At 36.7% G+C, this 14,273-nt stretch overlaps 2 protein-coding genes across 4 annotated transcripts in view; one reads left to right on the top strand and one right to left on the bottom strand.

Moving 5' to 3' along the window:
• Positions 1-2,704: 2,704 nt before the first annotated feature.
• On the bottom strand, positions 2,705-3,266 carry LOC131687222 (uncharacterized). The gene is made up of 2 exons (XM_058971278.1): positions 2,992-3,266; positions 2,705-2,874 (listed from the first exon to the last, which is right to left on the bottom strand). The coding sequence occupies exons 1-2, from the start codon at positions 3,216-3,218 to the stop codon at positions 2,748-2,750; spliced, it is 354 nt and encodes a 117-aa protein (XP_058827261.1). The 5' UTR covers positions 3,219-3,266; the 3' UTR covers positions 2,705-2,747.
• Positions 3,267-12,765: 9,499 nt separating this feature from the next.
• LOC131686753 (zinc transporter foi) overlaps positions 12,766-14,273 on the top strand; it is an 88,416-nt gene continuing 86,908 nt past the window's right edge. The window contains exon 1 of one of the 3 annotated variants that reach the window (XM_058970707.1): positions 12,766-13,018. The gene's annotated coding sequence lies outside the window, so the exon portion shown is untranslated. Of the gene's footprint in view, positions 13,019-13,046; positions 13,188-14,273 lie in introns of those variants that run through there. The other 2 variants (XM_058970706.1, XM_058970705.1) reach the window with 2 other exon arrangements.

Below are 14,273 nucleotides of genomic sequence, written 5' to 3'. Positions count from 1 at the left end.
CTTTTGTTTTATTTGTTAGCGCTGATAAAGGCTATTTAGTTTGCTACTAGCAAGGAGCTGCACAAACAAATCGATTTATGCAGTTAATCAACGGAGGCTGCCAAAAAGTTCGAATAAAAGCATGCGACTAGTGTACTTTGCATGTTCTATATTTTATCAATACTAGAGAGGATCAATAAAATAATTCAAATTGTTATAGCGACATGCAATTGTGGCAACACTGGCCATGAGATGGTGGGGGAACACGCACATTCGTTTTAGTTATGATGGTAGTAGCAGCAGAAAGGAATGGAAAAGCAGTGCACGAAAACGAGCGAGAGAAGATAATTTAAATTCTCTTTCTTTCTTTCCACACATCGTATTTCTTATATTGCTTTCTGAAAATTATTTGTTATACACCATAAAATGTAAATTTCAGTTTAACTCTTATTAGAACACAATTAATTGGTCCTGTAAAGAACCGTTTATTGTTTTATTGCGGGAGCATAATTCAGACGCACTCCCCGCGGACACGGTGAGCTAGAAAGCACTATTTTGCATTCTCGAACAAACCGACCAAGTAGGCATCGTTGGCTTCTCGGGGCATCATTACGACTGAGCTTTGTAAGCGTAGCTCGACTTTGCAGTCCTGCACAATCTCACGACCCAGACGCTGGAACGATAGCCTACTCTGTTGCCCTTTAGTTGGGGCGAAATTCTTGCAGGGCGACAGTTCCGATGAGTCACCAGTAGCTGGGGCACTTTTTCCGTCCGTCGCTATTGCCAACTGCTTTCCTTCGGTGGACTGGCTGCTTGCTAGTGCTTGAACGAATACGAATGATGAGAAAAACCGAACGACCAATATTCATATACGAGAAAGCACTACTATCGCTCTCTCGCTCGTTTTCGTGCCATTCCTGCGCCTTTCCTTTCCGTTCGGCTACCAATACTAGCATAACCAAAACGAATATTCTGTCTTTCCATCGCCTTCAATCTAGTGGCCAATGCTAGCAAACTTGCATGTTCAGTTTTTCAATAACAACATTCAAACAATATTTTCAAAGAATGTTGCAGATTTGAAAAGAAGGAAGGAAAAGATTTTCACAAATTTAAATTCTTTCGTGTTATTTGTTAGCGCTGATAAAGGCTATTTAGTTTGCTACTAGCAAGGAGCTGCACAAACAAATCGATTTATGCAGTTAATCAACGGAGGCTGCCAAAAAGTTCGAATAAAAGCATGCGACTAGTGTACTTTGCACGTTCTATATTTTATCAATACTAGAGAGGATCAATAAAATAATTCAAATTGTAATAGCGACATGCAATTGTGGCAACACTGGTCATGAGATGGTGGGGGAACACGCACATTCGTTTTAGTTATGATGGTAGTAGCAGCAGAAAGGAATGGAAAAGCAGTGCACGAAAACGAGCGAGAGAAGATAATTTAAATTCTCTTTCTTTCTTTCCACACATCGTATTTCTTATATTGCTTTCTGAAAATTATTTGTTATACACCATAAAATGTAAATTTCAGTTTAACTCTTATTAGAACACAATTAATTGGTCCTGTAAAGAACCGTTTATTGTTTTATTGCGGGAGCATAATTCAGACGCACTCCCCGCGGACACGGTGAGCTAGAAAGCACTATTTTGCATTCTCGAACAAACCGACCAAGTAGGCATCGTTGGCTTCTCGGGGCATCATTACGACTGAGCTTTGTAAGCGTAGCTCGACTTTGCAGTCCTGCACAATCTCACGACCCAGACGCTGGAACGATAGCCTACTCTGTTGCCCTTTAGTTGGGGCGAAATTCTTGCAGGGCGACAGTTCCTGATCGGGTTGCGATGAGTCACCAGTAGCTGGGGCACTTTTTCCGCCGTCGTCATCGCCGACTGCTTTTCTTCGGTGGACTGGCTGCTTGCTAGTGCTTGAACGAATACGAATGATGAGAAAAACCGACCGACAGATATTTATATAATCGCGCTAATATGCACTACTATCGCTTTCTCGCTCGTTCTCGTGCCGTGCATGAGCCTTTCCTTTCCGTCCGGCTTCTAATGGCCTAACCAAAGGAATATGCCGTCTTTCCCCCACCAAGTGCTCTCGTCAAGCAACCCAATGCGAATAACCATACGAACAAACATGTAATGGACCTATATATAAACTTTTCATTTGTTTTATTGTTCGGTTGGTCTACCATAACGACGGCTCTGTGCGGGATGGGCTGAAAATTTTCACTTTTCCGAGTCGTTTTCGAAAGATTTTTCAAAACACATTTTTTTTGTTATTAGTACATGTTATATATACTTCAAATTTTAATACAGCATAGAGGAACATATTTGCAACAAATTGGTCTAAAAATCAAATCATTCTGTTAAGTATGATAAAAGTTATTAACGTTCAAAATCTGACGCGGCGCCGCAGCCGATATTTTGAAACGGGACCCCTATATTGAAACCTTAAATGTATTCTACATTAAAAAAAATTGAAAAGAATTTGTTGCGCATCAAGTTCATGTTAATTTTCGCCTAGGGTAACTAGGTCTTTGCTTGGAATACTTTATGGTGAACTCACAATTATGGGATGATAAATAATTTTGAACCATTATTGTTACTCGATTTAAAATCTTCGAAATACACTACCCAAAATTTAATCAAATGATCATAAAAGGACATTTCAAAAATAGAACACAACTTTTAAACTTTCAAGTGTATGCGTCTCCGATGATATGATTCAGGTAGGAAATCAGTGTGTGGCTTCTGTACTGTCAGGAAATCAACCCTGGGGGACCACAGCTAACCAACATTCGCTTAACTTCCTCCAAGCCAACGTGTTTGCTGGCACACAACTTCTCCAGAAACTGTTGAAACTCATCGAAATTCAGTGTCGATTTGCTGAAAAAAACAAATTAGCAACATGAACATGAAATCAACAAGTACCTCTAAACCAGTTCCGCTTTTTCTGAGTCTCTCACTCCCACCCCAAGCAAATACCTGAATGTACGAACCTACCTAAACGTGAAGAAGGTTACCCCTGTTTCGGTGAGGGTGAACGGGCGTTCTTTTCCGATAAGTTGTGCTTGTTGCATCCATGCGTCGCTTTGCGACAGCAGTATCCGTTGACCGTCACCTTGGAATGAGTTGAGTGCGGGCTTATACTTGGCGTATGATGTGAACATGGCATCCAGTGTCGGCAACTCCTGAACAGTTTTAGTTTTGGTCTTGGTTATTTTATCCATAGTTTAGATGCTTTAAATAACTGAAAATTTTGAGAAGACTAAACAAAACATTCCTTCGCTGTTGACTAACTGATAACAGTTGTTTCCGTTTCCATGGCATGCTGAAAAAATCGAACCAGACATGGTGATGTGTTGATGCATTAACAACGTGGAAATTGTTTGAGTAAATAACATTATAGAGTGAGGGAATGAGTTTCATAGCGATTTGCTGCACTACAGTTGTTGTTCGTCAAGCGTACAATACTTTTGTCAATACTTACTAGTATTAACGATACTGTCTCAATACATTAATCTCATTTGAATTGCACATCGTCAATCCAACTTTTTCCGTTCCGTTCAATACTTTTATCAATACTTTCTAGTATTGACAAAAATATTGATCGTGTAAGGGCCGCTTTAGATGCATTTTTTCATTACATTATCATTAGTCCCAAATGTTTACAACACTACTGTTTTTGTAAAGGCCTCCATTTCGGGGCTTCAACTGGGATGCGACTTAAACGACTAATTTTGTGCACTGCTGCAGGATTTGTATGTATTTCCAAAGTTCCTCTAAACAAGGTTCTAGCATGCTTCAAAATTGTTAGTGGTAATGAATAGAGATAGCCTATAAACCGTGGTATTGATGACGTAGACGTTACCATTCGCTGAAGACAATGTCCAACATACGGGTACAGATTCAGTTTTCGGTTTGACGCATTATAAGACCAAATACAAATTAAATACGCCAAGGTCTCATACAAAAGAATCAACTTTTTTTGGCTCACCGAAAACTAGATTCAAAGAACCCAATGTGAACCCAATTAATTATTAGTAATATTTTAACTATTCAATATATTAATATATGCCATATGCTCATTACAATTTATTATATTCTTATATAAATCAAATCCGTGGTATAACTTTCTGCAACAAGGCCTTAGGAGTGTGTTATGAACTGATTGGGATTATTCAAGCAACAATCCCTTGTCATACGATATTTTTGCTATTTTGGAGAGTACTATAATTAACGGTTATTGGATGGTCACTATATCGTTTAATTAAATGGCTTTTTCAACATAATTAATAAATTAGCATATTATAAGTACAACATATGAACACATAAAATTTTGTGTTACTTATCATTTATATTTCATTTGTTCCACTATATTCCATTTTGACCATTTACATTGTATTTCATAACAAATACGCTGGGATGGGGAGGGTGCATCAGAGCATCATTCGAACTGTGTCTTGGATTGGGGTACGTGGAACGCTTGTCCCTAGTCAGAAGATAGGAATAGCAGTATTGACCATCTAATTCTTTTGGAATGGGTTGTTGATGCTTTTATATTTATCTGTCACGGCACGATAAGTTTGACGCGCTCTACTCACACAAACCATCAGGCAGTGTCTTAACGATTATTGCAAATTATGCTATTCGAATAGCTGGATGTTATTGCTGGAAGGAGATTCTTAGTCCCTTGGGACTGTCCCTGTGGAGTGCGCATAAGAACAACTGCTTATGGATCCAATCCTTTTTGGCCCTTCAAACAGCAATAAAATGAAAGTCGATCGCTAGCATAATTTTGTCCTTGCTGTTTAAAGCAACTGCAGCCATTGGCGTAGCCCTTGCACTGATGGTGGCTTCAATATATCATCATCATCATTATCATGTCAATAAACGATAGTTGTCATGCCTACGATACATTAACGGTTGTTTGAGCATCAGACTGCCAATTTGACAGTGCACCAGAATAACCGAGGGGACACATTTGAATGGAACATGAAATAGTCGTGGCCATTCTATCTTGAGCAGGCAACTGGCGTCACTATCTCTACATACAGAGTTTGACAATAAGCAACATCGTTTTTCTACCGATCAATGGGGGTCAGTCAGTTTGACAACGTCAAAATCGCTTGAAATGTCATCAACAAACAGCAGTAGCAGTAAACAATAAAAAACAATGCACACTTTCTTTGATTTGATGCAAACTAAAGTGCTCCTCGTTTGTATTTAGGCAAATTTCGTTAATTATGCTACAAACAAAGTTTTTTATGTTGACTACACCAATATGACGTCATGTCATCCTCATGACCTTGAGTTTATCTTTGATATGGGTTAAATTCAATAAATAAAATTATTGGTCAGGAGACAATGAATTTGTTTATTGAATTCAATAAAATTTCTTTATTGTTTCAATAAAAAATTATCGTTCCCTTTTTTAATAATTTTGTTACTGAAATAAAAAAAATTGAAATTCAAACTGTTTTTATTGAAAGCAAATATTTATTGCTGTTCTAATAAAAATATTTTCAAATCCATAATTTTGTTAATTAATGTGATAAACAATAAATTATTGGATTTAATAACGCATATTGTTGGTTTAAATATGCTAAATTTTCCTGCGTATAGATATCCAAACAGGAATTTAGAGGATACACATTTCTTTAAAACCTGCACGACAAATTATTTTTTGTGCCACTCTAATGAAATAATAGAGCCCTACCAGTTAAACCCATTCCGGAGCCTCAAGTTTGAGCATGCATGAAAATGTTTAGTCATGAAGTATATATAGGTGTGGCAGAACATACGGTTTACTAGTGTTGGCAACCAAAAATATGTAAACAATCCAGAAGCACAACGAGTCGACGTTATATCGCCAGGGAACGCGCCATTTAATCGCCCTTAATTATCTAATATGCAAAATTACAAATAATTCTCATTTTCGGATTCATTATCTAGTCACACAAACTTATCAGTATAATAGGTAATCACCACCAAACTATAGGAAGAATCAATGGTTAAGGTCTTGCACACCAAAACTTACCACAATCTGACTTTCATTAAGACTTTAGGTCAGAGATCTTGTTCCACTATACTTACACACGATTCCACAAATTCCCACATTCGCTGACTAAATGAAGTGCACTAGACAAACAAAATGCAAGCGAGAACATGCCAATTGTTTAAACCAAACATGATCAGCCATGTTTGAAAAACGCAAAAAACAACCAAGTCCATTTCAGTCGCCAGAAAATTTGTCTTAGTATTGAAATTGCCTTTAAATCGCATTCGCAAATTGCATTTCTCGACAAACATATGATTCCGGCGTAAAAGCCAACTGTGAAAATTCACTTAGCATGAAAATTCCGCAAAAACGGTCACTCGCCAATCACAAATGTTGGTAGTAAACCAAAGAGAAAGGTTTTCTCTTCCATTTAGTGCTGTGAGCTGTGTTCGGCCAGTAACGGTTTATCCGGAATTTCCTTTTTAAGAGAAATTTGACAGTTGGCTTTTACGCCGTAATCATATGTTTGTCGAGATTTGTTCCTAGGAGTAATTTGCACAGGCGAGTTGAGTCAAACGTCAAATTGTTTAAATCGCCTGATCTAGAATTACTATATTAAGAGTTAGGCGGACACAAAAGCCGGAAAACTGGCAGCTCTTTTTTCAGGAAGAAAACACTGGCATCCCATGTAAATGTTCAAGCTCTAGCTTAATAATTTCATTGTCGTCGAAAGTAAGAACTTTACATGCACGAATAGAAAAACCAATTCGAAGATCTGATGATATGATTTCATACTTGTGCGAATATCTCGTTTGTTACAGAAAAAATTGGTTCTTTTCGTTTCTCTACACTCGATAACACAAGATAAAAGTAAAATAGTTATGACCATAATCACAATACCTTTTCCATATACATTCAAAGAGAACATGTTATGTGACGTCATGCTCGATTGGCTCCGGCATTTGATATGTTCAATTGGCTTCGCTCAGTGTCTCCGCCTAACTATGAATATAGTAACTAACGACGCTGGATCCCTCTGGATAAAGACTCGACACGTCAATCGTTTGCTTACCATTTATCTGTCAGGGTCATTCCAATCGAGCACGAGACCTGTCAATGGTCCTCGTTCCAGAAGGATTCGAAGCGATTTTCTTCGGATTGAGGGCTTTTGACAGGTCTCATGCTCCATTGGAATGACACTTACTGATAAATAATAAGAATAAGTTAGAGTTGGCGAGTCTTTTTCCAGAGGGATTCAGCGTCTTTAATAGTAACTATAGCCTGACCATGTTCGTCCGCTTTCTTTTTTGGCAGCGCAGCAGAGCGTTTTGTTTCATAATTTCGAACAGTTTTGTTTTAAAATTTAAAACTGCACGGTTAAATAAAACAACCTGCAGCATAAGTTCTTTTAGCTTACTTTTGAGTTGTGCGTCGCTTTCGCACTTATTAGTGTTGTCAAAAACAAAACGAGAGATTCGACTCAGTCGAGGTCTTCCGTGGAGGAAGGTACTTTTGAGTTGTTTGGGGTATACTCAAAATTAGGTAAATTCAACTTAAATTTGAGTATAAAAAACGCTTTTAATCCACCTAACAGTGTGATGAGACATTTCTTATAACTCTTATCACTCTCTTCGGATATTATATCGTTTGAGAACATTTAGAACTTGATGCTTCGCGATGTTTTTGATAACACATACTACATGGGATTGTGGCAGGACACAAAGAATCGCTCAAATCAGCATAGGACAACATCAGTGCTAGAAATCTCAAACCAAATCAATGGGAAAGCGAAAAAGTGGCCCATAAAATAGACATAAAAACGAATTATTGCTAATGCTCTGTTAATAAAATATCTAAATTCCTCAATCAATGCATTGTGGTGGGAAAACTAAATTTTCCTAAAGGGGTTATGTATATTGTACTGAGCCAAAAAATCGAATTTTTTTTTGAATCGGAATGAAGTTTATACTTTACTCAAATTTTCAACGCGACTGAGACCTAAATATCAACGCTTTTTCTGGAAAAAAGCGATACTAGCAGTGACACCATTCAAAGAAAATCAACAGTGAATATTTCCAGACTTGGTTTTATTTCCTATTTAAGAAATATTGTGTTTTTTACATCCTAGATTGCATGATTCAGTGATCGAAACCCAAAACTTCATGAAGTATTTGAAATTATTAAATTAAAATTTGTGTTTGCTATTGAAATTGACAAAATGATAGTATCGCCCCTTTGACGATTGTTTACTTTTTCGGTCCCACCTATCAGCATTGAAGTATCACCCTTACATTTTGTTTACAATACCAATTTTACAATTGGTGGGGGTTTGGTGAAAATCGATCTTACTGTCCAAACGGCATAATTCCGAAACCGTAATTTTTGAAGTTTTAAAATTATGCAGAATTAATTTTTCAAAAAATAGTAACAGAGTTCGTGTTTTTAGCGAATTTGTTGAGACTTTATTGTAGTCATGAATATTAACCTGAGAAAATTCACCATAAATACTTCTTGGACGATATACCGTCAAAATTATTTTATCAAATGATGCGCTGTTTAACGTTTGTAAAACTCATCGAAGATACTAACCCTCCGAAATTGGCGGTTTCAAAATGATGTTATCTTGACCTTAAATTACTGTTTTTGAACATTTGACCTATACATATAATTGGTCATACAACAAAAATCAAATTCTCATCAAAATCGATCAGAACCTGCTAGAGTCGAATGGAAATCGTAATTTTTCATAAATTTCTCTCTTCATTCGGAAAGTGTTATCCTCGTTATTAATCATATTACGTTTTCGTCTCAACTCGACGCATTCCCAAAATGAAAACCTGTTTTAATCCATCTAGTGGTGCAATTGTGCTTTTCTCATTTGTCCAGACTACGATTCCATGGCTGGTTATGTTCAATACAATGGTGGAATTAAATATTACATGTTCAGTTCGATTTGCACATACGTACAATGGATCGACAGCCACGATCTTGAGATACTGACCGCCGCTGGTTTCAAGCGATGTTTCAGTATCACATAGTAAGATCCGGGAGGTTCGGGTCCTGCCGAAAATTTTCAACTTGTTAAGAAATTTTAAACTAGTTTTAATTTTAAAGTAGCAACCACTTACTGCATACTCCCTCCGGGCCGGTATGATTGACGATTTTTAGAGTGATTGGATAACCTTTCTATATGAGAAAGGCAAAAATGTCCCAAAAAAATCAATTTTTGTCAAACATTATTTTTTTCGAGTGTACATCAAATCTCGATGTTTCATGCATTATAAAGTCATTTGGCATCAAAAATACAAATTTGATTTTGAAAAATTTTCATTTCAGTTTATATGGGAATTTGCTGTGTGATTGCACTCTTCAACTCGTAACTCCGGAACCGGAAGTCCAATCAATAAAAAAATGAATTGCAGCCGATGGGAAGGTTGTACCTTTCATTTGAGACTAACTTTGTGCAAATCGATCCAGCCATCTCTGATTAACAGAGGTCACATTTTTTTCCACATACACACATATACACACATACATACATACACACACAGACATTTTCCGATCTCGACGAACTGAGTCGATTGGCATATGACATTCGGCCCTCCCGGTCGGGATTAGATTGACGAATTTTAGAGTGAATGAGAAAGGCAAAAACATTTTAGCAAATGTTGAAAGTTATGCATTTTTTTTGGTGAGCTGTTCTATGTTTCATAGACATTAAATCAATTTTAACTTCGCTTCCTATTAAATAAAGACCCTTATTACAGTACATCTCTACAAAAACGAGCTCAATTTGAAAAGAAATCTGAGGATTATGATTGATTACAGAACTCTGGAATTTTCTATTGGAATGTTTTCAGGCAGGATTTTGATATTGATGCAATTAGACAACTGTGAAATCAAGACCAATAGATCAGTTACATATCAGGACCCCATTCCGACAATTTATCAAAAGTCCTCATGATGTTTACAACAACAGGATATCAATGTACGGATCAGATAATTGTTATTGTAATATTGAATTGAATCAGTCTGCATCAATAAATTTTCAACTTCAATCCATTTTTTTTTGGGTGTGGTGGGGGGGGGGGGCGTTGTATGGTGTTAAACCCCAAAACCTTCTCTTGGAAACGCCATTGCTTGGAGTTATTTATTTCGCTTTTCATTTTCCGATGTGTTTCAGATCGATCCGATGGTCATGAGTTAGAAAAATTGCAGTCAGAAGGTTCGCACAAATGAACATTTTTGCACTGATAAGTTATCAAGTTCCTTCCAGACAACTTGGAAGTGTTCGGTGATTATTTCTAGCGGTTGTAGATAGAAAAATGAAATACAAAATTCGTTTTATCGAAATAATGTTTGGCTTATTTCAATGGATTATTACTATATTGAACAATAAATAGGCGACAAAGAGTAATCCACAAACAACAAGCCATAACTTTTAAAGTATTCAAAATAGATATTTGAAGTCTTCAGTAAAGTTATTCGCAAAAGTAAGAGCTACAAATTTGCTGAAGGCTTCGTTTCGATATAATCACTTCCAAGAAAATTTGTAAAAATATCTCACTCATAGGGGGATGAATCAGCAAAAGCACAATACCAAAAGAAAGGGCATAATGCCTTCATTAAATTCTCCGAAGATACTATTGACCTAAAATAAGCCGTTTTGGCGTTAAAAATAGATTACATGTTTTTGGTCATATTTCTGGCAATGGGTAATGATAAAAATCTTTCGTCCGCATTTAATGTTAAATATCTCTTTTGATAATAGTCCGATTTCAACAATCTATAGCTTGTTCGAAAGGTATTTGTTAAAGCTATCTAAAAACATATAAATTGTTAATCTATATTGTCAACTTCGGCAAATAATTCCAAGAAACTGCAAAAAACGCCATTTTTACACATTCAAACATTCATATCTTGGAAACTAAACATCAGAATCAAAAACAAATTAATAGCGTTCATACTGTTTTTTAGTTCTTTCATTTAAAATTGGTTTGGATAAGATCGGTTCAGCCATTGCTGAGAAACACGAATGAGAATTTGTCCGTTACATACACACACACACAGACACACACAGACATTGTCCCAAATCGTCGAGCTGAGTCGATTGGTATATAAGACTCGGCCCTCCGGGCCTCGGAAAAAATCTTGAAAGTTTGAGCGAATTCTATACATTTCTTTTATAAGAAATGTAAAACCTATCAATGAGTTGTAATTTTTGCCGTGGTTAAATGGAAACTACCTTCAACACGGTTTACCTAATTTTAAGTTCCCCCACGATACCACGAGATTGAGTCAAAGGAAGTTAATTTTAGGTAGTTTTTCGTTTCCGTGTGTTATACTGAGCCGTTCTATTTGTTGCTGATTTTAAAACTCGTTTAGAACCTAGGGGCAGATCACTCTAAGAATGTATAACAAATTTGCATCAAATAAGAAAAAATGCATTTAATTTACATTTTTGCATCAGCTTTGCACTCCCTCGCAGAAAAGTTTGTTTAACAAACGTCCTACGCTGATCCATTTTGTTCGACGTTTTGTTAAATGTAGGGCTAATTTTTCTGTAGGGTTTTGACAACGTTGGTTTTGACGTCTTACACGCAACGCAAACAACATTGCACGCAACGCAAAATACATTATGAATTTCTATTTTGATGGAAATAAATGCATTTAATTTCGCTGATTTTTAAAAATGCATCACCAGTGATCTGCCCTTAGTTTAGAACTGTGTTTTAAATACATGGAGAGTACCCGAATAGAAATGTACAGTAACAAAACCATGGTTTTGCATTGTGACAGTACAGTAATTTTAAAATAATTTACAGTTAATTCTAATGTTATGCTACAATACAAGAACAATAAGCTTTAACGTTTCAACAGCAAATTTTAATGTATAATCGAATTTTACAATAGAAAAGGGGGGTGGTTACGAGGGGAACGTCACTTCAGAGTAATTGTTATATTCCGTTCGATTTTGTATAAATTTTCATTTTTTTCGGCAATTTTAGAAAATTTAAAAAAAAATTCGATCGCATCGAGTATTGTTAGAATATTAAAAAAAAAAATCAACAAATTTATCCAATCTCAATCCATTTTTGCTCGAATTCCGATCAATTTGATGTAGCTGGCAACTCTGCATGCTCTATTTTCGAAACTTTCTATAATTCTGGCAACAACATTTATGTTTCTGTATTGATTTGTTCCTGTAGTTATGCTGCTGGCGATGTTTTGTTTTGATTTTATCGAGCACTGAAACTGTCAAAACGTGCATTTCGAGCAATTCAATTATCATCACTAATGGCGTTTTTGCTTGAACCCGAAACTGAGTCAGGTTCTAACACCAACTGCTGTCAGTTCATACATTTTGACAGCAGTTAGGGTTAGAAACTGACTCAGTTTCGCTTCAAGCAACATCGCCATAATAAATAGTAAACAATGTTGTTAGCTATCGTTTTTAAAACCATAGCATGGCTGATGGGCGTTTTAGATAATCGTATCACCTGAGAATAAAAGCTTCAGGAAAGTTCAGGAAATCTTTAAACAATTAAGTCGCTCCGAAAACCTTTGCCTTGTTCTAATAATTTATTACTAGACATCTGTTACCTAGTTCTTAATTATTATGTCTTGCTAAATTATTGTTTATTTGTAACTCCGTCAGAGCCGAACGAACTCCTCACCTTAGTATAGCGCATTGATTTTGGGCTGTGGCCTCACAAATACACACGCAATCAAACGTCAGTTAGATAGTTCTGGGAACTTGAGGAACACACTGCGCGGTGGACGTGAATTCGACTGTCAGCCAACGCGAATGAAGCTCGCGGCTCTGCTTCTGGATGTGCTGTAAAAGACTCAAAAGTGCATTTTTATTTTGTGTGAGGTCAGGTATGTTCTGCGCTAACCCGTTGCATATTTGCAGTGAATAGTTTGTAGTTAACGTGGTAGAAAGGCAGTGCAGTGAGTTGTGAAGAAGTTCCCGCTCGAAAGCAACCGGTGGATGTTTCTTCCGTCGCGGCTCCAGTAGCGAACGAAGTAGGTATTTTCTTGTGGACGATTCCGTCACGTGTATTGTGTAAAAGTGAGCAGTCCATTCCGTGTTCCGCTTATATTGGTGTAGCTGTAATCGCAGATAGCTTTGAGTATCAATAACACCCGATAAAAGACTACGCTTATCAAAACGCCTAATCAATCAACGAACAAGGTAGGTAACTTGCCTGGGATTATTTACACGTCGACAATGTACTTACTTCTGGATTTCTCGGTGGATGGTGGTGGGTGGAACCAGGGCGACGATCTATCTCGCAGACGAAAAAGAATAATGGAAACGTCTAATTTTCGAAAGCCGCAATGGGAATAGAGGCAGTGAATTGCTGGTTTTTGGGCAGTCTGTGGGATTATGGCAGCTTCCGATTAAACGTTGTACATAGCAAATGATCTGGGCTATATTGCAAAGATCTCTGCCCGGTTGAACGTAATGTTGATATAGATAGGATGCAGATAACGCAGATTCTCCTTTGAAAACAGATATTAAATATTCCGAACCCGCTATATTTACCACAATAAGGTTGCGTTCAGAGCTGCCAGTACCGTGGAACTGAACAGTTATTAAATATGTAGGTGTTAGTTTTGGACATGAAAAGTGGGAGTCAAGATTGATTCGACCTGAAGTTGATTGCCCTATACAACTTAACAGGTTCGTAGTATACCGATTCTCTAGTTTGTAATTCATTGATTTTCTAATGTAAAACTTTATATATCATTATTTTTCCTTGTCCTGTCGAAAGATTTATCCTCCAGGTTCTCGTTCGATTATTAAATTACAAATGCTTTATGTACAAATTGATTGTCACATAAAATACTTTTTGTAAAATATCTTTATATTTTGCTTCTAGAAAGGTGCTGGTTTGGTATTTCTGACATAACAAAGCAGATCACTAGTCAAGTAAAATGTGTTGAAACATCGTAAGATGTTTATTTCATTGTCCGTAATGTCATTTGAACATTATATCAAATTACAATACATTGTTTGAGGATGTAATTTTGCATTAAAATATCTGTTCTTCATTCCGATATGATACTTCAATTCTAAACGTTATTTTCTCCACCTTTGGAAACATTCGAAATTAGAGGTTTGAATCTAAATATTTTCTCTCCTTCCCTATCCATAGCGCGATCCCACGACCAATTCTTAGTTTTGTTCCTTAAGGTTCCTCCGCTTTTACCCAGAGTGTCGGTTTTACCCGTAATTCCCCTATAGGTGCTGGTTGTTGGTTTCGAAACACTAGAC

Source organism: Topomyia yanbarensis, chromosome 3 (assembly GCF_030247195.1).
Source record: "Topomyia yanbarensis strain Yona2022 chromosome 3, ASM3024719v1, whole genome shotgun sequence".
In the NCBI taxonomy this organism is placed as follows: Eukaryota; Metazoa; Arthropoda; class Insecta; order Diptera; family Culicidae; genus Topomyia; species Topomyia yanbarensis.
Note: the sequence above shows the minus strand (reverse complement) of the source record. Positions and strands in the feature narration are given on the sequence as shown.

What these genes read in the sequence shown, in the direction of transcription:
- LOC131687222 (XM_058971278.1), bottom strand. Translation starts at nt 3,218, where the DNA reads ATGGATAAAATAACCAAGACCAAAACTAAAACTGTTCAGGAGTTGCCG. An exon ending in GTAACCTTCTTCACGTTTAG is followed by an intron (nt 2,875 to 2,991) that starts GTAGGTTCGTAC and finishes TGTTTTTTTCAG; the next exon opens with CAAATCGACACTGAATTTCG.